The 27,036-nt window shown below is 41.6% G+C and overlaps 1 protein-coding gene across 2 annotated transcripts in view; it reads right to left on the reverse strand.

Moving 5' to 3' along the window:
• Nucleotides 1–8,519: 8,519 nt before the first annotated feature.
• The window catches only part of SLAIN2 (SLAIN family member 2), a 32,043-nt gene continuing 13,526 nt past the window's right edge, over nucleotides 8,520–27,036 (reverse strand). The window contains exons 4-9 of one of the 2 annotated variants that reach the window (XM_088524717.1): nucleotides 26,862–27,023; nucleotides 25,189–25,548; nucleotides 21,396–21,533; nucleotides 16,319–16,396; nucleotides 11,364–11,595; nucleotides 8,520–10,005 (exon numbers count right to left, since the gene is read on the reverse strand). In XM_088524717.1, the coding sequence (XP_088380843.1) occupies nucleotides 9,939–10,005; nucleotides 11,364–11,595; nucleotides 16,319–16,396; nucleotides 21,396–21,533; nucleotides 25,189–25,548; nucleotides 26,862–27,023 (1,037 nt within the window). In that variant the 3' untranslated portion in view covers nucleotides 8,520–9,938. The remainder of the gene's footprint in view (nucleotides 10,006–11,363; nucleotides 11,596–16,318; nucleotides 16,397–21,395; nucleotides 21,534–25,188; nucleotides 25,549–26,861; nucleotides 27,024–27,036) is intronic. The other variant, XM_088524718.1, reaches the window with a different exon arrangement.

Raw genomic sequence — 27,036 nt, forward strand, 5'->3', positions numbered from 1 at the left:
CAGCAGGGAAAGCAAGACCACCCTCTGGTGGCTCCTCATGGAGCTGTGCTGCTTGCAGTAACAGGAAAAATATATATATATATATATATGAAGAAAGAAAAACAAGTAACAAAGACAGTAAAGTAGAAGGGCTACACCAAAGTGCATAAAAGAGCTATAAATGTAATCTGTCTGTTCTTAATACTGTAAACTTCACCGTAGTGCTAGCTACGAATAATGTCAACATTATTACTACTCAACCATGTTTGATTAACAAAATAACTCCTTAATAAAATAACTGATTTCTAGATTAAATAGTTTCAGTATATTTAATCCAATTGAACGCTAATAAGATTATCAGAGCAGTTAAACTGAGGAAGATGTGAAGATGACTAAGAAATGCAAATCAGAAAAGGAAGGCAGTGGTGCTGCCTGGAAGAAAAGGGACATTTGGTCTGGAATGAGGTTGTTGGTGGGCAGTTTTCAGTGATTTGCTTTGGTAATTAATGTTATTTAATTACCTTCCAAATGAGGAGTATGCAGAAAGTTGGAATGTGCTGACAAAGAGAAGCTGCTTATAAACTGGACTACATATTTACATAGGGAGACAAAATGTAAAGGTATGAAGGCGACCAGCCATTTAAACTCCTGCATGTTGTTCAGGAGAAAGCAGCTAGCCTGAATTTCCCAGAGCTCAGTAGAGCACCACACAATCCCATCTGCTTTACTCCCAAGTGCGAGGCCTGAGCCAGACTCAGCTGCTTTGCTGCATGCACATTTTAAATCATATCCTTTTGGCATTCCCGCAACATGTTTATGTACCTTGATCTGTAGCCTGAGCAAGACCACTCCGGCTGAGGTCATCTCCTCCTGAGCAGCTGCATGAATAGCAGTGCAAGTACATCTACCAAAACTTTTTTTTTTTCCCAGGAAAAAATCCACTCTGATATTTGCAATAGATGTTATCTGCTGCATGACATTTGGTCTTATAAGTTAAAATCTACCAACTTTCTATTCTTAACCTACCCACAGTCACAGAGAAGCTGTGAAATGAATAGCTGATCCTTTTCTCTAAATAGCAGCAACCTGCCCCTTTGAGCACAAAAGCTGTGACAAGGTGCCATGTTTCACTAGGACCCTTTCCCCACCATGAAAATAATTGAAGTGTCGTCAAAAACACATGGCAGAACTGGAAACTAATGCATTTTGCTTGAATCATAGAATCGTTATGGTTGGAAAAGACCCTCAAGATCGAGTCCAACCGTAACCCCATCACCACCATGCCTGCTAAACCATGTCTCTGAGCACCTCACCTGCACGTTTCTTGGACACTGCCAGGGACGGTGACACCACCACTTCCCTGGACAGCCTGTACCAATGCTTCACCACTTTTTCTGTGTAGAACTTTTTTTAATGTTTAACCTGATTCTCCTCTGGTGCAACTTGAGGCCTTTTCCTCTTGTCCTTTTGGTAGCAATAGGTAGCTTGTCCTATTGGTAGTGACTCCCCTGAGTCTCTTCTTCTCCAGACTCAATAACCCCAGCTCCCTCAGACACTCCTCACAAGGTCTGTGCTCCTTCCCCTTCACCATCTTTGTTGCCCTACTCTGGACAGCATCTCACTGTCTTTCTTGTAGTGACGGGCCCAAAACTGAACACAGGGTTCAAGGTGCGGCCTCACCAGTGCCGAGTACAGGGGGACGATCACTTCCCCGGTCCTGCTGGTTACTGTTCGGATACAAGCCAGGCTGCCGCTGGCCTTCACGGGCACACTGCTGGTTGACGTGCTTTTCGACCCTGTGCTGCGCAAAGGGGCTGTGGGCACCCGGATAGCAGAGCCCTTGGGACATGGCTGCGAGAGGCAGGAGCTGGCACAGGCACTGATGCCGAGAGAGAGGGGATGTTGTGCTGCTGCCACGGACATCTGGGGGTCTTCCTAGGAGAAAGAGTCAGGACAACATCCTCATAACTCTTTTGAAGACGAGTCAGGTCACACAGCGCTAATTCTGTTTTCCTCTGGCTTTTCTAGGGTCCTCCATCACCGTAGATGAATAGGAACTATATAATCTTGCTCCAGGCTCAGGAGTAAATTGGGTAAGTAAATGTAAAGACATGGATAACCATAGGCCTGAGAAATTAGAAGTCAAGGTGGGAGCTGGGTGGCAGGCAGAGAGTTTGTCTGGTTCTCTCAAAATGGCAGCATATGCTTCAATAAAATCTCATTTTTGAAGAAGAAAGGAAACATTTAAGATGGCAGCCACTACTCTTGTCCTGCCAGTCTCACAATCATTTCTCTTTGAAGGAGAGACATGATCTGGTGCTTCTCTTAACTGAGCATCCACCAGGTTTAGTGAGGTAGAGGTGCAGCTGACCTTACTGCGAGCCTGACCAGTACAGAAGCCAAACTCCCTGTACCGCTGCGCGTGGGCCGTCTTCGCTCCCTGCCGTTGGCATTTTGGCCCACCTGCAGCGTAACAAGTGTGGCCACGAACTAATACTGCAATGTTAACCCTGGTGAACGAAAGGGAGGAGAATAAACATCAATCAGGTAACTATGCTTTTGTAACCGAGTCTACAGAGCAGAGGCCCTCCATGCTCCTGGCCGCTGCTGTGGTACAACAGGTTTTATTCACATACCTATGCTTAGGCAGTTATGAGCAGTGTAGAGCTTCAAATCAAGGCATTGCTAATCTCCTCCCATTTTAATAACCACTTCATTTTGGCAGGGAGGAATAGTGTCTTTTCTCACCTTCCTTTTACTACAGTATTTTTAGTAAAAACAAAACACTAACATGTTAGGAAAAAAAAAATAGTATCTTTTTAAAGACGTTGACTGACCTTACAGAAAGAAACTAGATGAATGGATCTATGAGCACTCTTTCATTGAAGCAGAAAAGCTTATGCAGATAGAGAAAAGCATACTGCCTAACCTCACCAAATATTTTTAAAAGGAAAGTATCTGTGCCATACTGAATGGCTTTTTAAAAAAATGAGTTATCATTTACATGAAAAATGGCTTGATTCCAGTCTTTCCAATTCATGCCTTTGTACATTGTGCAACAAGGCTTGAAAAATATATTACAGCAAGTGAAGTATTTTCCAGATTGTCTTTTAAGGTGAAAAGGCTGAGTGTCAGTTATTTGCCTGGGTCCCTTCACAACTTTGCTGCTGGAGGAGATGGAAGTAGGTTGTCCCCAAGGTCTTTTGAAGGGATCCCATGCTAGGTGGAGTAGTTTGAAACCTGACAGTTATTTGCACCAGTAGTGTTTTTAAACAGTGTCTCAATGCATGACCTTAGAGCCACATGGGGAAATGTTGCAGTTTAGGCCAGAGTCTCAGAGAAGGCCTGCTCGGCACTGGTGAGGCCGCACCTTGAACACTGTATTCAGTTTTGGGTCCCTCACTACAAGGAAGACATTGAAGTGCTGGAGCGTGTCCAGAGAAGGGCAGCGAAGCTGGTGAAGGGGCTGAAACACAGATCTTATGAGGAGAGGCTGAGGGAGTTGGGGCTACTTAGTCTGGAGGAGGATCCAGGGAGACCTTACCGCTCTCTTCAACTACCTGAAAGGAGGCTGTAGTGGTGAGGGGGGACGTCGATCTCTTCTCCAGAATAACTACTGCTAAGACAAGAGGAAATGGCCTCAAGTTGTGCCAAGGGCAGTTCAGGTTACACATCAGGAAGAATTTCTACATGGGAAGGGTGGTGAAGCACTGGAACAGGCTGCCCAGGGAAGTGGTGGCATCACCGTCCCTGGCAGTGTTCAAGAAACGTGTAGATGAGGTGCTTAGGGATGTGGTTTAGCAGGCATGGTGTTGAGGGGCTTACAGTTGGACTCGATGATCTTGAGTTTCTTTTCCCACTGCAATGATTTATGATCCTTTGATTCTAACAGAAAGTAGAGGAATTCACTGTTTAGCCCTGCCCACGATGCGGAATACAGTGGAAGTTGAGTAAAATCCGGGAAGGCCACCGCAGTCACCATCTCAGTACAGCACACCTACCACTTGCATCCAGGGTGTTCATTTTTTGAATGTCACTTGCTGGGACAAAGTCTCTCAGGGAGACTTTAATGAAGCACTGAATGCCAAGCACACTAGGAGAAAAGGCATCACAACCCATTCTCCTGTAGGCTTTACATTTGTAAAATTTTAAACATATTTTGCAATAGAAAATGGAGTTATTACCTACATGTAAGTTAATGAGAGGAACTCAGCTCCTGTTTAGTCTCAAAACCTTAGAAAGGATCTAAGTCAGCTTTCTGTCTCATGGGATGACAAAACCCCACATACAGAATCTCATTGTTACCACCACATTCTGTTCAAAGAACTTTTAAAGAAAAAAAAAAGTTTTAGAAATACTTTTCCTTTTTTTGTTCTTTTTTTAAAAAAAAAAAAAATCCCTGTTTCTAACAGGTTCACATAGTGCATTAAGGAGAAAAATCATTTTGCTCATTTTGCTGTTCCTTCCAAAGACCTGTGCTTAATCCATACGGCCACACTGTGTGTCCTCTACATTGTGTGTCCTCTACGTAGACACAAAAGAGGACAGTGAAGGGCAGCCCAACTGTCTGACCCACCAGCCCTGAAAATAAAACAATTCCAAGGAAAATGAACCTAAAGGAGTTTTTGCTCCTTTCAAGTCTTCACCCAGAGCTGTAGTAACTCGGGAATTAATAAAAGACTTCTGGACAGAATGTATCTTTATTACTGCCAAGTGCTGCTGTAAAACGAGCACTGGCTCTGGAGAGCCCCCAAGCAGCCGCGTCCTCCCCTCGCTGAAGGCAGAGAGGAGATGCTCCCTGTAGGGGTCAGGCTGGTACTAGAAATGCCCAGGGTTCGTGCCAGGCACCCTGAGGGTTGTACGCACTGTTTAATCAAAGCAACCTCATGCTGTAGTTGTTTTACTGAAAAAAAACTAAAAAAATTACCCCAGTATGCTGCATCTTTACGGAGCAAAAGAGGCAGAACTAAAAGTTGCATCATTGTATTCAACAAGCTTGCCACAATCTGTTTTTCTTTCTCAGAAAAAGAATTCAAGGATTGGTTTTAAATTATGAAGACAGGGTGCTCTGCAGCCACACAAAGACTGGGGCAGCATAAGCAGCATTCTGTCTCCATACTCTCACACACTCACCGGTTCTTTTGCTTCAGCACTGCAGTTAGCCTCATAGATGGTAGTGCACTATCAAGTAAAACATGACCTACCACTAATATAGCAAATCACAGAATGGTTGAGGTTGGAAGGGACCTCTAGAGATCATCTAGTCCAACCCCCTGCTCCAGCAGGGACACCCAGAGCACGTGGCACAGGGTGCCGCCATCCAGGCGGGTTTGGAAGATCTCCAGAGAAGGAGACTCCACAGCCTCTCTGGGCAGCCTGTTCCAGGGCTCACAGTAAAGAAGTTCTTCCTCACATGGAGATGGAGCTTCCCATGTTTCAACTTACGCTTGTTACCCCTTGCCCTGTTGCTGGCCACCACAGAGAAGAGGCTGGCCCCATCCTCCCTACAATCACCCCTCAGGTACTTGAACACATTGATCAAATCTCCTCTTGGCCTTCTCTTCTCCAGACTAAACAGGCCCAGCTCGCTTAGTCTGTCCTCATACAATAGATGCTGCAGGCCCTTAATGATCTTCGTGGCTGTGTGCTGCACCCTCTCTAGAAGCTCAATGTCCTTCTCGCACTGGGGAGTCCAGAGCTGCACCCAATACTCCATGTGCAGCCTCACCAGAGCTGAGCAGAGGGGGAGGATCCCCTCCCTCGACCTGCTGGCAACGCTCCTCCTGATGCAGCCAGGATCCCATTGGCCTTCTTGGCCACGAGGGCACAGTGCTGCCTCATGGTTAACCTGTTGTCAACCAGGACTTCAAAATCCCTGTCTGTGGAGCTGCTTTCCAGCAGTTGGGGAACTGCTGGAAATCTGTATGGTGCCTGGTGTTATTCCTCCCCAGGCAAATGCAAAGGAACCATCACTCATTTTCTGTCAAAAGAGGGGAACTGCAGAAATGGTCTTTTCTGTCCCAGAGTCTTGGCATATCATGATCCTAACTATATATAATAATTTCACACAGAAAAATTTGTTGCAAAAATTGGCTAAAAGAAAATCAGGAAAGGGCATTGACTTGCCTGTGATTTTTGACACTGCTCCTTATTTTCAGAAAATTACTTGACTGCTGAGCTAAAATAAAAGTCATGAGGGAAGGTGCAGTGGATCAGATTTTAGAAGAGCTGGCTCTATAGGAGCAGGCTGGCTAGACAGGGTGAAACATCTCTATCTGCTGACTTAAATTCTAAATAGGGGATGACACTAAAATAAATACATAATGTAAAAATAGTATGAATGGGATAAATAATTAACAATGAACCTCAGTGGTTAAATTTTATTAAATACATTTAACAGTAACACACCAAATAGAAGCAAGTTTAGTTTAGCTATATCAATGCCAACATGATAAAAAGGTGGTATTCGCATCAGAGCAACAGGCTTCCCATACCCATCACATCTCAACTACTGTTACAAAATTGTTATGTAGCATCTCCACTCTAATGACCTGCATTTAAATAAACTTGCAAAGAGCTTGTTAGTAATTCCACTCATCTTACTGCAAAGTGTTCAAGATCTCAGAACCGAGAAGTTTATTTGCAACCTGCGGCAGTGATAAAAGCAGCAACGCCAGCTTTAATCCCGAGGATGATTCAGACCATGTGGGGCAGAACATACAGACTGCTGCACAGGTTGCTTTGTAGCAAAAATGGGGATTATAGAAAGTTCCCTCTTTCAAGATTCTTATATGTGCAAGAGTCAAAACAGGCAACAAAAAAAGAATACAGCAGTAAAAGCATAAAATATTGCTTGGAAGAAAATGTGTGTACAAAGCAGTGGCTAAGGAGAGTCGCTGGCCACACACTGTTCCTAAAAAAATATTCAAGGCTTCCTGTTGTCCATCAAAAGATAAAGGCATTCATTTTTGAAAATAGATAAAAGTTACACCAAACAGTTCAAGGAAGGCTTGCTGGCTAGTTTGATGTTGTTCAGTTATCTGGGTAAGAAAGAATCCCAGAATATTAAAAATGAAAAATGTTTCACTCAGTGGTTTGAAGCAGGAATAAATTCTAAAAATGAAAGGCAGAATGTGTCCTGGAGATTTGAACCAAAGACAGTGTTAGACTCCATTTATGCATTACAGGGTCAGTAAGAGAGCTCACCAACTCCTGGAACCCTGAAATTGTCAGTAAGTAAATACACGCAAGAATTCAGGCAGTTTGACACAGTTCTTAAACAAAACAAAAGCTTTTCTCAAATTCTAAAGCTTTTTTTTTTTTAAAAAAAATGTTTGTTATAAAAATAATGACCCAGGAAGTGTTTTATGGTAAGAATATTTTATATATATATTTTACACTTTTAACACTTACAAAAACATTCAAACACAAAAAATTAAATAACTTTGGAAGCAGAACAAGTCTTTCTGCCTACACACATACAACAATTCCGAGCTGTTGGCACAAAAAGTAATCCACATTCATAAAACCCTTACTACTATATCAAACATAAGTTAAGTAAATCATAGGCACTAGTTTATCAAACCCATATTTCCACACTTCTGCAGTATGTCTCTAAACATGGAGCCCCACGATTTCCTGATATCAACAAACTGGTAATGCACCAAGGCTTTCTAGTAAACAGACAGTTTCTCTTTTCAGGAAGTTGTTAACATGTTTCAGGGGAGTAGGAGAGCAGAGAAAAGAACTTACAGAAGTTGAGAAAGTTGAGATCGACTTATCCAAGCGATGAATTACTTAAGGAAACACAATTTGATGCAGCCATGGTAAACCCCCAATATCTTAATGAAAACTGACTTTCCAAATTTAAGTGTTCATTGTTTAAAGAATCCACCGATTACAATTTGCCTATTTTCAATGAAGACTGCAGCACTGCTTTGTAAAATGCCAAAATCTTAAAATTTGGACTTTAATGAGAACAGGTACATTTGATCTAGTCCTTTCTTCTGCGTTGCATGAGATGTTTACTAACTGACAGCCATTACCCGGGCCAAAAAGGGCTGCAGGGCTGGACTAACGGCACGGGCTGCTCTACGGGCAGCAGGTAGGATCTCTGCCTCTGCCCAGCTCGCTGCACTGCAGCCACCTGATCCCTGGTTCGAGTCTCAGCACCATCTGTGTGGAGAGGGGAGGCCCTGGTCGGGCCCGAGTCTGCCTCCAGCTGCTGGGGAATCCGAGCTGCTAGGTAGTCTCTTCTCCTCCTCCTTTGGCTTCTTCCAACTCAAGCAGTATTGCATGGCTGTTCACCCAGGGATAGGCTAATGCTGGCCTAAAATTCAAGTGCTAGAATCTGTGAGCTAGTTTTCCTCCTAGTGGTGGGAATCCGAGCAGTTCACAGCTCTGATCCTAGGGGTTGAAGGCTGCCTACCACCCAGCCCACCCTCTAGTGACTCTCAGTCACTGCACAAAGGACTACGTTCACCTTCTGCTGCTTCATCAACCGTACGTCCAAAATACTGAAAAAGCTCCAGACAAAATCCTTCCCTTCCCTGTACTTCTTCCCACCCAAAACAACTTTACAAATGTTTGCATGACGTCTTCTAAAACAGAAATGGTTCAAATGCTCGTCATATGAACAACTTCTTCTGACCAGGATGTGCTGGAATAAGTAAAAGCCACCAGAGGAATTTAATAATTTGTAAACAGATGTTGCAGGTTTCATACTGTTGCCAGTAATGTAAGATACACATATGTAAGGCAAAATACATATTTAAACACACTTACATGGGCAATAACTTCTGTAAAAATATTTACAATTTAAAATAAACCAATTTAAGAAATGAATGAAAGTAAAAAAAAAAAAAAAAAAAAACACAGGATACAGAAAACTCCCTCATACCATGGAACATCACCTAAATGAATATCATTTGGCATCAAGAGTACAACTCATTACCTTGGAATTTGTATGTTACAAGTGCATAGTTGTGTTTCCTTCTCATTAACTATCAGCATTTACAGCTGTGTTCCGGGCTGTAAGCATAGTGGTATCAGAAGTATATGGTATCAGAACAAATTAATAGTACTACTTGCTCTTTCCTTTTTAAGGAAACCTGCTGTAAAAAAAGTTTTCCCCAAAGAGCAAGCCATGTGTTAAAAATGTGGCTACAATAGCAAAGGCCATCTTTCCTGAGCAAGGAACGTGAAGGTTTAGAGAGATTGTACAACTGAGAAGCCCTTTTGGCAACCAAACTCATAAGAGCACGTAAAACTGATGTATCAAATCAACCTAGGAAAGATGCAATCAATACTATTGCATTTGTGTATGTCTGCTACATTCCAACCTTTACTGATAAAAAAACCATGACTACTATTTACTGTTCTGCTTCGTCCTCCAGAGTGACATTTGATTCCTTCCAAAGGATGTACGTACCACTTTCCCCAACAAGCATCTTATACAATTCTTAAAGTCAATGTTCCACTAGCACTGTAGCAGTCTGCAATCAGAATATTAGCTCTGATCAACACAGTCTTGTTACTGCAGTTGTACATATTCACCAATCTTTCTGCTGAATTAAAATAGGCTGAACTTTTGGACACGTAAGTCGGCTGTTATACTTGCTGCTTTTCAAGATGGGCATTTCTTTGGCATTCGTTAGGTGTTTGCCCAGACATTGGCCACTGTCATAAATGCTCAAATTGATACGCTCTTAGCAAGCAAGGAAAAAAAAATCCAACAGAACTGATAGCCATTTCATGTAAAAGCGATTGTATGAACACCAAACATCTGATGTTAGATGTCATTAAAGTGCTGCTTTATAATCTCTGCCAGTTTGTGCTAATTAGAGACAGAGAGGTCTGGGATTTTTACAAATCCCCAAAGTCACATCTGAACAGTCTGTAGAATCAAGCTGTCTTTTAGCCTGGGGGGGAAGCATCCATGAGCACTGGAACGTTGCAGTTCAGTAGCAGCCATCTTTCCAACTCTCATCTTTCACGTTGCCATAGGTTTTGGGAGCAGGCAATGATCTATAACAAAACGAGACTTCAGTTTCACACTTAAATGCTCAAGGCTCCATCTACAATACCCGAGAATTCTATTAATCACCAAAACACGCACTTTATTCTTTTGCCTTTCTGCAATACGTTTTTTCTCAACATAAACACCAAGCTATCTCTAGTGTAAAATATATGTACTATATTTTGACAATTAACTTCAGCATCAGACAAACATCATATATAAACAGAAAACTTTTCACTGTTGTCCTCTATGAGGATACAGATTTAATCACCTGATATTTAGAAACAGCCATAGAAGTTTTCCTGTGATGCAGGAACAGGGAAGTCCTTGTTTTTAGTATGGCATTTTACTTATGTCAAAAATCTTTAAGAGTCTGCAGGCACCGCATTACACCGTGCGCATAACCTTTCCAAAATACAGTTGTGTATGTTTACTAAGTGAAACTAAGATTTGTTGTGATCAGGACAACTCCAGTTCATTAGTTGTAAGAATTTTGTCAGAAACAACTCCTTTATGTGACACCAACTTTCAGATTCATACATAGTGCAAGGCAGTCACTACTATGACAGTCATTTATTACTCCCCTGTCTGACGCTCTTTACAGAACATAACTTCTCCACCTTGTTGGGTCTGTTTTGTCCATCATGATACTGAAGACCAATGTTTTATCCTTTCATTCATGGGATTCTTACTCACAGGTGGCTGTGTCCTCACTATTCCTTCCTTGGATGACAGCTGGCTTTCATGGGACCCCTTCAGTGAGAGGTCTACACTAGCACTACCTCCAATGGCATTAAGAGCACAGACTCTGAATTTGTGCATTGCTTCTTTCTGATTCTCCCAAAGACAAACTATGTGGCCTTCCTCTTTAATACTCGGTGTCTTGACCTTGTTTTCCAGAACACTGCCATGAAGCAGCTTCTACATCTGGATGCTTGCACAGAGTATTTTCAACTGAAACATCACATTTTGCCTACGATTTAACTGTCCTGACTTTTAGGTCAAGTTTAAAAAAATGCTATAGATGCCTCCTCTATTCTTAAAAATCTTTTCCTTCTTAAAGTTTTTTAGCTGCACAAGGAGAGAAACTGTTCTACTGTGGTGCCACTGCATCACACCTGCACTAAAAAGAACACATTTCTTACTTCAATACATGATTCTCAGTGGTATAAATGAGTTTTCACTGCCAGCTACACTTCAATCTATGTTAGAAACATGAGTAAACACTTCACATGGCAGTCTTAGATTCCGTTTTTTTCTCCAGACCTGGGGACCGTACAACAGCTGCAGGAACGAGCAGCACAAACACAGCGTACGCGACCCTCCGAGAGCAGTCCAGCCGGAGATGCCCTCGGGAAAGACCCACCTGCGAACGGGCTGTGCAAGTTTGCTGCGAGGCACTGGGATGCCCCCGGGAGCAGGGGCGCTGGGTCTGGGCAGGCCGCTCCGCATCCCGCCCGCGGGGCCCGCGGCCCTGGGCACGGCCGGGCTCGGCGGCGCCGGCTGCGGCGCCTCGGCGGCACCAAACGCCTTCAGCGGCTGCCGGAGAGCCAGCGGCGACGGCGCGGCCGGCGAGCGGAACTTGCTCGGAGAAGGTACTGGAAAGGAAGACACACGCGTTACTGCCCTCTGGAATTACAGCGCAACGGACAGCTCAAAAGCCAGAAGTGACTTCAGGGGAAAAGTCAAACCGTATGGAATGTGTAATGGAATACAGCCAGTCAAGCAGCAATGAGAAACAGGAATTCAGATGTGCTCTTGGTGTTTCCGTTATCATAACTTGAACACTCCACTTGTCTACTGGGAGTATTTATGAGGATTTATATGTAAGGCTCTAATCATAGAGCCAATATGACTCTAATATGTGCCAATGTAAGACCAATAAGTCAAAAAAGAGGTGAATATACTTTTTGAGGAGAAATTTATCTTAAGACACCTGTGAAGTGCATTCCCACTCTTGAGAAGAACACATTCAAGGATACAGAATTCTAGCGTGCCATGTTCCTTTAGTATTAAAGTCAAATTGCATATTCGCTTTCAATGATGAAACTGTTAGTGAACAGGGCATCTTTAGTTTCTCCTGTGGATTTCTTTTTAACCAAATCCATTGAATTAAGATTCACCTAATATTACAATCAAGTTCAGGAATGATCATCTGAAGAGGAGAAGACAAACAAACAAACAGGGCTAGCCAACCCTAAAAGGGTTAAGATACAGCAGTGAATTTCAGACCAACTACAACAATTCACAATCTTCCTCTTATGGAGATTATCGGAATTTTCAGTACCACTAATGCCTGATTTAAATATTTCATAGCAGAGATAGTAAGAAAGATGCAGGTGTTTAACAAGCCCTTTCTGGGAAAGCCTGTATGCCAGGAAAAATTCCATTTATAAGTTTAGTCTTACTACACAGCACATTGTGCAATCCCTTAATACAAGGTGTACACACAAATGTACTCCATTAACAGGTTTCATAGGGTATGAATGTTTTTCTCAATGTTATTTCTGCAATAGCAAGGGGTCTTATTATAACCTAAGAATTCATTTCTGATTTTTATTAGAGCTAGCAATAAGCAACAAAATTGATCTTCACAGCAAGGTACTCACAAAAAGAACATACAACTGTCTTACAGTAAAGCCAAAGCTTAAGCACATTTCTTCATGAGTAATAGAAATATTTTCAAAATACATGTAACATATCACTAAACAGAATAAACTAATCCATCTTCTTGATACTTCAATTGAATGCCACCAGCTTTTTAAACCGTTTGGCGTGTGATTCAGTAACAGCTGACACCGGCAATAAATTCAATCAGGAAAACACACAAAATCATTTACATTTAGTGAACCCACATGAACTATTACTATTTACTATTACTTCCTCTACCGAACAAGCTTATTCACACAACCACCAAAGCTGAACCCTCTGGCAGATGCTGTAACAAGAGGAATGGTCCCTCACAAAGTTTTTACCATCACTTTACAAGCTAGATCCACTAGTAATGAAATAATAGTAATGACAGAAACATAATATCCCCAACGTGGTGCCGCAGAAGTGGTAGTTTTCAGGTTGCATTTTGAAGTCGTTCCTGACAGGGGATATATAGGAAGTTTAATGGGTGCTTTCGTAGAGGAGAACCTCGAGGGACTGAGTGCCTTTCCAAGAGGGCCTTTCCCCAGAGAAGCAGCAATAGCAAGCAGAGCACGAAGCCGCTCGCGGCAGCGCTGACGAGACAGGTGATAGAGATGTCAGCAATACATGACAGTTGGTAAGTGGTGAGGAGAAGAAATAAAAGCCCTTAAAATAAAAAGCTTGGGGACAAGCCAGAGGATGGATTAAGGAAAGCAGTAATAGCAGAATGACTGGACAGGAACAGCAGCGAAGTCCTGCTAGGATTAAGCCTGCTTAGAGCTTGTTGAAATGTGACATTGCCTGCAGCACTGCTGTAGGCAGATCTGTACAACCGCCAAGCGAGTCTGCAGCTTAAACACAGGGAGCTTTGATCACGCTGCTTTTCCTTATTGCACCGGCTGGAACACACACTGCAGCTCGCAGCTGCGCCACACCGCAGCGCTCGTGTCTGAAAACTGAAGACACTTCAGCTTCAGGCCTGCTGAGGGCCCAGTGCCCTCTTAGAGGCACGACAGAGAAAACGTTCTATGTACGGAGCATAATTAAACTCAGAACTGCAGAGCTTTTGTCATTTTCCAGTGCAAGTACCCAGCAAATTGGGCCTTTCTACAGTTTTCTCTTGACCATATTTTACCATATTTCCAACTTGAATTACCAGTTCATAAAATGTTTCCTGTCAACACAGCATTGCAGATGTTTGAGCACTGCATTCATTCTTTGACATAAAAGAACGAATTGTCTCCTAATGTGCTGTGATTGCCAAGGCTGTTGCATGATGCGATTGCTGGCAGACTGCCTCGTAATTCTGTCCTACACAAGGAATTCTGTCCAAGAACAGTTTTGGATACTTAATGAGAGTCAGTTTGGTTTTTTACTTAATAAGAGTCATTGGATACTTAATAAGAGTCAGTTTAACATTTAAGACAGGATGACAAGACATGAGGTATTGCCTTAGTTATATATGTTATATAAGCCTATATATGTTATATAAGCCTATCCAATACTCTATCCCAGCACGCACTACTGAACTGATGTGTTTAATAAAAGCCTGTAGTGATTGTTCAACAAAATTAAACAACTCCACCTCCTTAGAAACCAAACTAGAACAAGGCATAATTAGTATCTCTGTCAATAATAAAAGCACGTGCCATGGTGCAGTGATGACATTTAGGTTTTCCACTCTCTCAGAACACTGTCCCTGGCCGTAGGCAGGGTGATAATCGCCCCTCAAAGGAGGATGCGGGCGCCTGGATCACATCCCAAAGCCAGACTGCCTTGACCACTTCTCCAAGAACAGAACTGACTGCAAGGTGGGTTTTTTATCATTCCCATCCTTAGGAGGTGATTCAGACAGATAGGAAGGAAGAGATGAGGTCAAACAACGGGATTAAATGAGCTGCTCTGTTATCTGACTGATACTACATTGCTACATAAGCCTCAACAAATCTATTACAGTGAGGTAGGGTATTATTTATGTTATTTGAATGTATGTTTGACAGAAGATGATAAATATTGCCCAAATCTGTGTGTTAAGGTATTAAACTATGGAATAAACAGCACTTTAAGGATCTAAAACCAATTCTGTTCAGTCATTTACCCTTTTGAAACAAAAGTTGTTTTTCGCACTGTATAATGCTTTTATAACCATAAGAATCTTGGTCCAGAAACAAGAAAATCAAGACATCAAGGACTATAAAAGAGCAAAAAACTGGAAGAGACACTCTGGGTTCTTGTTCTTAGGGACCCGTGAGCATAACCAGACACAGAAACGTGTAGCTGGCAGTGCAACACACCTTGTTCATAATCCTCTTGGCTGTAATAAAACTCTACAAATAATATAAACTCAAAAACAAGTTAATTTTTAAAAAAAGCAGGTTTCAACAGCGCTAGGCTAGACTGTTGAGCTTGTAAGTTCTCTAAGCATCCAGATGAAAGCAAAAGCATTTGGAAAGCAGCACAGGAAGCGCTGGGCAGGAATAGAGAGGTAGGTAGGTCTTACCCAGAGAACTTTGAGAGACCTTTTCTCCAATGGCCAAGAAATTTTTGAAGACTGTCCGAGACTTGTGCCTAGCCCTGGGCATTTGTCTCAACGTCATTATATTTTGCTATTTAAGGAGAAGACAGGATAGAACTTCGTAGACAGCATAAAGTTGACTGAGGTTAGCACTGTTATACTACCGAGAGCAGCGCATGCATTTTGTGATCCACTTGCAGCATCTGCATGAAGGTTTTTGTAATTCTCTATTACACTTCTAGCTTAAAAATAGTTGGAAAGGAAATATCTTAAAAATGAGATCATGCAGATTCTAGTAGACAACACGATTAATTCCCTACACAAAACCAAAACCATGAATCTGCTTTTTCTTGGTAGTGAAACAGAGATCATGTATCATGTATGAGGCTGCTAGAACTTCATTTAAAAAAAATCAATTAAAATCTGTTTAATTGGATTACAGACTATTTAATTTTCCTCTCAAAAGGAAATGAACTTTAGCCATTGGTAACCTGGAATACTATCTATCATAATCTCCAATTCCTTGACAAAAAAAAAAAATAAAGTATGCTGTGTCTTAAGAGATAAACTTCCAGATCTGAGAGGAAAAAGAAAACACAAGCACATGCACGTGTTTGCAAAACAAGCTGACATTCTAGGCTAATCCCTTCAAGGATAAACTTTTTTGTAAGCCAGAAATTTGGGGCTTGTTTTACAAACTGCAGCTTACAATGACAGAATCACAGAATGGTTGAGGTTGGAAGGGACCCCCAGAGATCATCTAGTCCAACCCCCCTGCTCCAGCAGGGACACCCAGAGCACGTGGCACAGGGTGGCATCCAGGCGGGTCTGGAAGATCTTCAGAGAAGCAGACTCCAATCAGAAATATTCCTACCTAAATACAGCCTTGGTGAATACGGAAGACTTCAGAAGGCTTCGATTTCATATCAGTATCATGCTTAATACCTTGTTTTATCTTTTTTTAAATGATGCATTGTTCTATCTTTTTTTAAATGATGCAGGGCTATGTTTTCATATTTATACAAAAAGTTATACTTGGATACAGCAAGATCCACTTGGTTAATCTCTACATGCAACAGTGTCTTCATTAACGAAGGACATGGGTGATTTAACACAGGTGAACAGTTATCTGAGACTTGCTGGAGCTTTATAAGAGGTCACAAGTTAATTACCTCCTTTTGTAGATGGAGTTTGAAGAAACTGTTTGGTTTTGAAGGCAGCACGAGGCAAATTTTTCTGCCTTTGCAGAGCTGTTGAAAGACAACAAGTGTTATATTTGTCTAAAAAGATAAGAAAACTAAATTTGCTGGGAATTTCAGAACTGCATCCGCTTGCGAAAGCATCAAGGAACAATGTGAGTAAAACACAACAGTTTGCAGAGCTCTTACGATGCTGAAAGAGAAGTTGTTTCCTTTTTAAACGGTGCTTGCTCTTAATGGCAAAGTGTTACAAAAGGAGCGTGTCAGAAGTTTTGCAGTGCAAAATGTGCAGGTTCTATAAGAGTAAAGAAGCTTCTTGCAGGGCAAAAAACCCACAAATGCAAAAAAAAATTAATACACCAAAGTGAGAACAAGCCACCCAGCAAACATGCTACAGCAATATGAACGCAAGATTAGATAAAAGATGAAAACTAAGCTGTCAGATTTGACCTACTGAGACTAAACTTTGTTTTCAATCAATATTCTAACACTGTACAAAAGCACAGATCTTAGTCTAAATAGGATCACTATATAAAAACAAATTGCATTTTTCAGTAATGCAAACTTAGGCAACTTTAAGAGGAGTCTGTGCTTTTCCTGAAACATATAGAAGAGAAATCACATTTGAAGTGAAAAGACACAAACCCCAAGATCATGAGCTGCCAGCACGGATGGTATGCCAAAAACTGTTTTTTATTTCTGTTTTTAGTTGTTCCTCTGCACTGTCTTCTTTATAGCAATGCTGAATGACTGACACTGCTTTGAAATGACTTTACTGCCTAGAGATTTCCAAGAGGGAAGCCAGCATTCCAAGAGCTGCAGAAACTTGGCAAAGGGAGAATTACCTATGGCCAGAAGGAATGCATCGATTCAGCGTATTCCCAGCGCCGCGCGCGCGAGGCGGGAGGGCAGAGAGGCGTCAGTGAAATGAGCTTTGCCTGCGCAAAGCCTTGGGGAAGTGGCTGCTCCGCACCAGCAGCACCGCAACGCGGTAGCACCAGCGCTCGTACACTGACAGGGAAGGAAGATGGGAGGACAGCTGGGCAGAACGCCTTCCCCTGAGCATGGAAGCCTAACAAGTTGCTGAATATCCTGATAAAGAACATAGGAGGAGGAGTAAGTAGGTATCAATCCTATTTTCTAAACTTGATATATCACCACTGTGATTCTCATCCTTCAGTTGGTTCAAAATTTGCAGAAATTTATGAGTTACACAACTGTATCGTGTTTTACCTTCATCCTGAAAACATGACTAGGTCTATTAATTCTAACCTTAATTATTATTAGCTCAACTATTTTTACTGGGCAGCAAAAAGCAAATAAAGCATTTATAAACATGCTGCCTGAGGCCCATTAAAAACAAAAATTATTCTTTCTACCAACCAGGTTGTGCTGGCGACAAAACCATGAGGCAATATGCAGTTCTTATATATTCAGTTCTTACTCAGCTTCTGGCACATGGTCTTGCTATAAACATCTTTCTAAGGCACACCTGTAAGCAGCAAACTGTTGGAAAAGGAGCACAATTCCCAAACCAGCCTTCTTCAAGGAATTTAGTGAAGCACACCAGTGGCTGCTGTGTTTCTGCCCACAAGTATTCCACAATACCATTTTTACTGAAGCAGTGTTTTTGCTTTACCACATAAAATCCAAAACAGCTTCTTCCTTCATATTTATGGCCATGAATTTAGATTGCTCCAATTCATTCCCTTAGATTTAAATATGCTACTGTATATGGCAGTAAGTTTCTTCCCCATCATTATTCACAGTGTCAGCAAGTCAGAAAACTGGAATGATGTAGTAATGATTTAGAAAATATATGATCAAATTCCTGCCTCTCAATGGAAAGTGCAGAAGAGCTCTCGATAGCTCCCTGGCTCTATTCCTACCTCCCTGAAAAGGACTTGAGCCAGGGCACCCGGGGCGGTGCAGAGGACACATGCATCTGATGAGGCAAGCGTGGAGTGCAACGTTACCACACGACTTGCTGCTCCAAAGCTGCATCACAAGCTATCATGTTACCTGTCACAAACGGCACGTGCTTGAAGTACAATACTGAATAAATATAACTATACTTATTCCAGATCAACCAAACTCAAGTACTTGTTTTGCTCAAACATGCCCTTCCGTCTCTTACTTTGCACATGCTAAGCAGCCCTCTCTTGGCAAACAGCCTGAGCAATCCACAGCTGACCAAGCACTACATTTAACTTTGCCTTAGCATTGCATATCCCTGTGCTAGGCAAGTACCAGAGTATTAAAAACTCAATCCACTACAAAACCTGTGCGGGAAACGCATTACAATTTCTTTGTACCACCTGTGTGGCACAGCACCTATGTGGAAGAGTTCTCCCGCAGAAGCAGCACTTGATAGTTTAGAACAAAGATAACTATTCCTTGGAGAACACAAGTCAACTATTGCTGTATCTTCCGATCCTTAAAGGTGAAATACTTTTTACATAAAAATTCTGCTCTGTGTAGCAGCATGGAGAACCAGAGATTCATTGAAAGTTTAATAGTACAAGCAATATGTAATTCAGTCATTTTTAAAAAGATACTTACTATGAAAAGTCATGATTTCTGGGAGAATATTTGTTTTGGACTGTATAGCAAATGAAACCATTTAAAAAGAGAATTTGGACTTTTAAAAACCAAATTACAGCTTAAAACTTAAAATGCTATGTTTCCACATTTTACAGTAATACTTCTAAGCTTCATAATATTGATAATATTTCATAATATTTAAAATGATATTTCCCTCTACTCTTCAAGCAAACATGTACAATTTGCCTATGTAACCATAAGAGGAGTTGCCTGTTCAGAAACTTACTGGATTCCTAACTCATTTTTGAATGCCAGCACCCATAGCAAGTTCAGGATTGCAGCCACAGCAAATGTGCAGGGAAATCATGAGCAGCAGATCTCGGACAAGGAGAGGAGCAGTGACTTTGGGTGGCAGGCCAGCATCCTTGCAAGGAGAAGCTCATGCAAAACCAGCAGCTACGTGGAGGAAGCTCTGAACCCCATACACCATCGCCAAATTAAAACAAAATGCTGCCGCAGTTTAACAGCGCTTTGTGCAAGGTGACAAAATATTAAACCAATGAAACAAAAAGTGTACAATACAAAAAGACAGAATTCTAGAAACTTTTATACAATATACAGTTTTGCATTTTTTTAAATCCAGACTAAGCAAAGATACTTACTCATTGACTTGATACACAAACCGTTTTACGATTGTCAATAGCAAGACTCTGACAAACATCTGTAAGAGCAGGGAAACTGTAAAAGCTAGAAATCTGGGCTTCATTAATGATACTTAACTTACATTTAAATGTAAGTTGTTCTACAGTAGTTCACATTTGGGAAAAAATCCCATAAGAGGCAAACAAATTTACCTGATAATTTTCATGATTTCAATTAAAAAACTTTATATGTATAAACGTTAGTCAAACTACATTGGCTCCATCAGTGTAACTCACTAAACATTGAACATTCAGACTTCTGCTACCTGACCTTACTGTGAAATTTCACTATGAATTCACTGCTAAAATTGGAAATAGCCTTCTGGCCAAGTAAAATGCACTCTGTGCTCTTTCCTACCAGTTCTCAATTTTAAAATCCCAAATAAAATTTCTATGGATTTTTAGGAAATATTCTTGTTTCATTGTCTTTCCCATCAATTTAATCATTCTTCCCATCAGAGAAGTAATGTAGTTGGAGAGCTGCTACCCAACTTCTGTAAGTGCAGTTCTGTCTTCTAGTAGAAGACAGCCCTGTACACACTACACACATGCACTTAATTATAAATCCCCCTTTTGGAGCATCCAAGATAGTGGAAGAAATGGGCAGGGTGAAATGATGCCGGGGAAGCCCGTACGGCCTATCACACTCGCACTAGCTTCTCTGCCTACAGTATTACACACCAGGGTTTGATGGTCCATGTGATCCTTAAATCCAGTCTAAGGAACTACAAAGACAAAAATCTTTTTACAATGGTCAGTATTCTTTATTTTGCTTTTATTTTTTTTTCTTTTTGCTGTATTTTCAACTGGATTTTAGTTGCATTAACCCACTGTTTTAAGACTATTAAGCAGTAACAGCCAGGTATGCCAGTATGCATGTGAAGTATACCTTTACTATCAATGGGTAAAAAATTAGTTTCATCCGAAAATATTATTTTCCCTCAAATTCCCTCAAATATTTGTCAAATATTTGGAAAAATTATGATTCTTTATCATAGAACTTTTCTATTTCAAGTCTCTACATACAGTAATCTCATAATGTGTTCTTCCCTTGAAAATGTCAAGTTTAAGATTACATCTGAATTTTTGTTCTAAAACAAAAAACATTTATGAACTGTCAATAATGACATATAAGCAGCACTGAATACTTTGAGCTTCATTTGCCCTTTTTTAAAATAAGGTCAGGTGGCTGTTTTAAGAAGACATGCAAGATGAGTAACATTCTAATATTATTAGCTCACTGCTGGACAAATGAGGCATTAACCCAGCACTGGGCTAATTTGTTTCACACAAACATTTATTGATACAGACACTTGAAAAAAAAGTCTGTATTTGAATATGCGACTTCCCGGTGAAAAACAAAGAAAGAGAATGCAAACAAGGGTTGGACTTGCATTAATGATTTCAGGTAAGCTTTCTCTACATAAAAAAACTAAAAAGTACAAAGTTTCTAGAGAGCTTGACAGGAGATTTCATCAGTATACCCTCCGCAAATCACAAAAAATAGGAGAATAAATGGCTTCTGAAATGTCTAACTCCAGTGTGTTTATGCTCTGGATAGTGCTTTCACTGTGCTTTTAGGAAATTACTGACAATACATTTGTAAGAGAACAGACATACTTCCATGTACTCAAAACCTGAGTTTTCTACCAAATAAACAGATTTTCAAATAAATGTCAAAAAAAAAATCAAGATTATCATCTCCAATGTGGCACGGTGTTGTTTCTTTGCCATAAAACTGGAGAAGAGCTCAGCAACATTACTTAATTCTGAAATACATAACGAGTGCCACTGAAGGTACTTACTGGCTGAGGCTTGAGGTTGAATGCGAGGTATTCCTCCATTTGGCACTTGGAAGTTTGAGTCACTTCTGCTGTTTTTCACAGACTCAGCTTGGATGTTAGATGTCCTGGATAGATTTGGAAGACTACGCCTTAGTTTTTCTGGATGAAACAACACAGAGATACCACAACATGTAATTTGATTCAAGAGACATTCATGCAGTTCAACATGGACAAACTCAATATGTAAGTGATAAAATTGTCTGCATAAATCTACTGCAGTGTGAAGCATATTTTTTTTACATTAATTCAAGATAATCTGAGCTATAGAGTTATATATTATTTTCATATATAAAATATTTAATAAAGCAAGAATGTACAGTTTTCACCTGTGGTAAAAAAGTCAAGCATACAGTGCTTTGCAAATGAATTTCTAAATAATTAGATCATCTACTTCATAGCTAGATTTTGTTTCTCTTTTTTAAACTCCTGTTATGTGAATTGAATAGGCAAACAAAATATGCAGTCTTGCACATAGTTTAAAGTCTTTACCTAGAAAGTAACTTAAAATACAGAATACATGCCTAAAGATTAAAATTTAAAAACACACAATAGTTCTCTAGTTTTTAGGAATGCCCAAACCCAGTGTCAGCTATATGATACAACAAAGAATGGGCTCCCGTTTAGGGAGAAACTCTGCGACAGTATTCCCTAATGAAAGCAGCAGCCAGTTTCACTTGGTATTTCACCTATGACTTGGGTATCTGCTTAGCTAATACTGGCTTTTTAAGGAGCTTCTAACCTTTGTGCCATTGCTTGCAGAAAATAAAAAGGCACCATTGAATTTCTGTCAAGCCAAATGATATTTGGTGCATCTCCAACCCATGGAGAACTGGGCTGATGACAGACTCCGAATAGGAGAGGGGAGCAGATGGTTTGTCAGGATGAGTAGCCAACCTGGTGCAGAAGAGGAATGCAGGGAAGAAGTACCCTTATGTGCAAGCACCAAAGAGGAAAATAAAAGTAAGAGACTTCCTAGCCTGAATATTCCTGCATAGATACTTTCTTGAATTGGTTTGTATCACATTTGCTAGTGTTTTGGACACTCACATTTTCCTCTAGTGGAAAAAACAAACAAAAACACACCCACCCACACCTAAAAACCATACAAACAAAAAAAAACCAACTCCCAGACCACCACCTCACCCGCTGTTGGTGCATCAACCCTTTGAATATACAAGCAACACCCAGCTGTGCAAAACCCACTGCAAGAGCAGTGCCTTAAAGCATTTCAGAAACACATGATCCCACACTGTGTTTGGATCGCTCTGTTCTACAGGACACCAGATTTTGGTACCCCTTCCCTCCTCGGGTATTCCTAGGGCAACTCACCTACCATGCATTAAGACTTTCAGGAACCCTAGAATGGGAAAGGAACTTTCAGCTAAACCACAATATAACTCATTAACTTTGTGCTGCACATTTTCCCATATACCTGGAATTTCCACAAGCCACTATTACTGGATGACTTATGCCAGACCATACAAATATTTGCTTGATTAGCTAATTAAATTTGCAGGATCAGCTTCCCAAAAAGTTTTAATCTAGCACACTGACTCCTCTAACCAATATTTTTTACTAACATTTCCATTTATAGTAGTGGAAAAGAAATCCAAGAGAAAAACTATTAAAAAAAGCATTTCTACATCGTTTCTACTGCAGACACTTTATATTCAGCTTACCTGAAAAAAATTTTAAAAAAATAAAGCCGAGGTGAATTATTAAAATCTAAATATATATTATTTCTAAACTTCATATATTAGAATCATAGAATCATAGAATGCTTAGGGTTGGAAGGGACCTCTAGAGATCATCTAGTCCAACCCCCCTGCATATGCAGGGACACCTAGAGCACGTGGCACAGGACTGCATCCAAACGGGTTTGGAAGATCTCCAGAGAAGGAGACTCCACAACCTCTCTGGGCAGCCTGTTCCAGTGCTCTGTCACCCTCACTGTTAAGAAATTTTTCCTTAAGTTCCTATGGAATTTTTGATGTTTCAGTTTCCGGCCATTTCCTCTAGTCCTATCAGTGGCCACCACTGAAAAGAGACCATCCCCGTCCTCTGCACTCCCTCCCTTGAGGTATTTATATACACTGATTAGATCCCCTCTCAGCCTTCTCTTCTCCAGGCTGAACAGGCCCAGCTCCCTCAGCCTCTCCTCATAGGGCAGATGTTCCAGGCCCCTGATCATCCTTGTGGCCCTGCGCTGGACTCTCTCCAGCAGCTCCACATCCCTCTTGTACTGGGGGGGCCCAGAACTGGACACAATACTCCAGATGTGGCCTCACCAGGGCTGAGTAGAGGGGCAGGATCACCTCCCTCGACCTGCTAGAGATGCTCTTCTTAATGCACCCCAGGATCCCATTGGCCTTCTTGGCCACGAGGGCACACTGCTGCCTCATGGTCAACTTGTCATCCACCATGACACCCAGGTCTTTCTCCGCAGAGCTGCTCTCCACAAGGTCAGTCCCCAGCCTGTACTGGTGTCTGGGGTTATTCCTCCCCAGGTGCAGGACCTTGCACTTGGCCTTGTTGAATTTCATGAGGTTTTTCACCGCCCAGTTGTCCTGTCTGTCCAGGTCCCTCTGGATGGCAGCACAGCCCTCTGGGGTATCGGCTACTCCTCCCAGTTTCGTATAATCAGCAAACTTGCTGAGGGAGCACTCTGTGCCTTCATCCAGGTCATTGATGAATAAATTGAACAGGACTGGACCAAGGACTGACCCCTGGGAGACACCGCTAGCTACAGGCCTCCAACTAGACTCTGCACCGCTGATCACCACTCTCTGGGCCCTGCCATCCAGCCAGTTCCTAATCCACCTCACTGTGCACTCATCCATCCCACACTTCCGGAGCTTGCCCAGGAGGATGTTGTGAGGGACGGTGTCAAAAGCCTTGGTGAAGTCGAGATAGACGACATCCACCGCTCTCCCCTCGTCTATCCAGCCGGTATATTCTATGATTCAAGATTATATCTGCCAGAGAACAATACATTTCTTAAAATGGCAATACGCATGTGAAATTTCAGCCCATTTAAAGAGTTTATGCTGGCTTGCTACCAGTACAAAGTGAATGCAAGAAAAAAATCCTATCAGAATGACATCATCCTGCTCCAAGAGTGTACTGTACAAGTTTCCTGCATTTTTGGGGGAATGGATGGAGAAAGGGGCCATTTGTACAGCTTTATTATATCTAAAATGTCCAACTGAGGCATGAAAAAAGTATTAATATTTTTAAGGCCGTGTTCATGCTCAGCAAGTTCACAGTCCTATACTGCCATATAAGAGCATTCTGTTCTCTCAAATTCAACAATTTAATACAGTGTAAATTGCCACAACATGTTATTTTACCTGACTACAGTTACAGTTACCTCTGCATTTTATGCTGTGATCTGCATGGCCTGACCCTACTGGTGAATAATGGGTTTGCTTAGGCTCTGCTTGAAACTAGTATTTTTAAGGCTTGATTCTCACACATTTGCCTATCGCAGATGTATGTTTGGCCACTGGAAAACTGAATTACACCCAGAGTGACAGGTTAACATTACAGTAGATTCTCATCAGCTCATCTGACTACAAGGATTCCACAGCAAAACTTACATACTGCTTGCTCTGCTTTTCCCTAAACAACTTTGATTAAATGTTGATATTACACAAGCAAATAGTTTTAGTCCTGTGCACTGAATTCAATTCTTTACAGACATTATACAACTACTTTAAGAGTTCCATAATGAATTTGAGACAGAGCTTTTTACCTTCACTTTTGACACTGCTAGTCTGTAAATCTGTAGGGTGGCCTTGAAGTGAGAGACGAGGTTGCTGTAAACGGCTAATCATAGGTTGGGGAGATACTCTACTGTACTCTATGCTTCGAGCAGGCGACCGGGAACGAGGTGAATTCCTCGGAGATTGTTTTGGCGAAGGCCAGGGAGAGCTGCGAGGTGATGGTGAGAACCTGCTAACAGCAGGATGCACCGTGTGATGCGTGCCATCTTCTTCATCTTCCAGACTCTGCGCATCGAGCTCCTGATCACTGAACGTGCCTCGTCTTGTCGAGTTGCAGGAAGAACCCGAGCTACGCCGGGAAGCGCTGGCTGCGTACTCTTGCCGGAGGCCTGGCAACAGCGAGCACAAACACTGGTTACCTGCTTGCAGCCAACAGCAGCTCACCCAAATACCTTCCGAGTTCTTGAACCCACATTTGCCTCATTCTAATTCCTTGTATTTGAGGCATTAAATTTATACTGGATTAATACTCAAGGAAGTTATCCGCTATCTGTTAATCTCTGTTTGCAGGCAAGCTCATTCCTTTTCCTTTAGCAGCAACTAGGATAGTTGTATTGTTTACTCGGCCCTCCCTTCTCCGATCCCCAGAACTCACGGCACAGGCCACATCTTTGATATCACATCACCCTCTAACAACATTAAAAAAAAAAAAAAAAGGCTACATGTTTATCTACCCCTGGAGAAACTGGAATACAACTGAAAGGACAGTTCTGCACTTTGGAAGGGCTCAGAGATAGATAAAGATTCTACTAAACCTAAGTCAAAAGAAACTTCTGTTCTCTGCCCTGTTAACTTTACATTTTGGTGATTTAAATCCTGGTGTAAGCATTGATGTCAACAAGCCTAGACTGCATGGAGGAAGCACCCATGCCCAAAGACGACCATTGATAATAGCCTAGTGTTAACCACCATCCTTTTAGCACACACTACCTGGTGCAAGTTCCCACTCTCCCCAGCATTTATTTTGTCCCTTGTTACCACAGAAAACTTATACATTGCAACTTCCTCTCCCCAAAGCAGTGGTACAAGAACTACCAACACTTCTTGTACAGTAACCCACTTCTGGCGTTACTGCTCAGAAGTGCAGGAGAACGCTGCATCAGTACACGACCTGTGCCAACAGACACACGAGGAATGCTTCACCATTCATCCTTTCCTTCCTGTTCTCAAGCTTCCACTAAGACAGAAACGGGCCAGTTCATAAAGGACATTACAAAATATGGCTTTTCCTCATCCTTCTCATCCTTTAAGCCAATGCCTGCCTTTCCTGGCCTCCACCAGGAAAGTTCTCCAGGAGAACTTTGCAAGTCTCCTGGGTAGTACCTGACTTCTTACCTCTCCTTAGACCCTTAATGCATCATTCTTCCTCCTTTGGTTAAAGGATTCTTCTGTTCTTTCCTCTGGTGTCTAGTTCTCAAACCTAGTAACATTTAGGTATCAGTCCTATTCCAAAAAACCTTCCCATTTACTTCAAGTCTTTGCAAGACTGACTTGCCCATATCCTGGAAGAACATACAAGTGCTCACTACATCCTTCGGGCTAGTAGAAGGTTATGTAAGGATGCAACCCATCAACCTTTGATAGATGAAGGATACTGCAGTTAGAATCAATTGCCTCACTTGATTTGATGCAGAGCACTTACTTTCTTCCTGCATTCGTGCTAAAATTTGCACATCTGTAACATCATTTAGCTTGTAATTTGATCCAATAGAGTCTTCATCCATCTCTGAAGCACTTAACTCACTGTCCAGAGAGGACTGTGGACTTAGTGGAGGGTTTCTGTCTGCGGAGCTTTTAAGATGACCTAAAAAAATAAA

Source organism: Tinamus guttatus, unplaced genomic scaffold, assembly GCF_059628265.1.
Source record: "Tinamus guttatus ecotype Peru unplaced genomic scaffold, ASM5962826v1 Tinamus_guttatus_pri_ptg000213l, whole genome shotgun sequence".
NCBI classification, from domain to species: Eukaryota; Metazoa; Chordata; class Aves; order Tinamiformes; family Tinamidae; genus Tinamus; species Tinamus guttatus.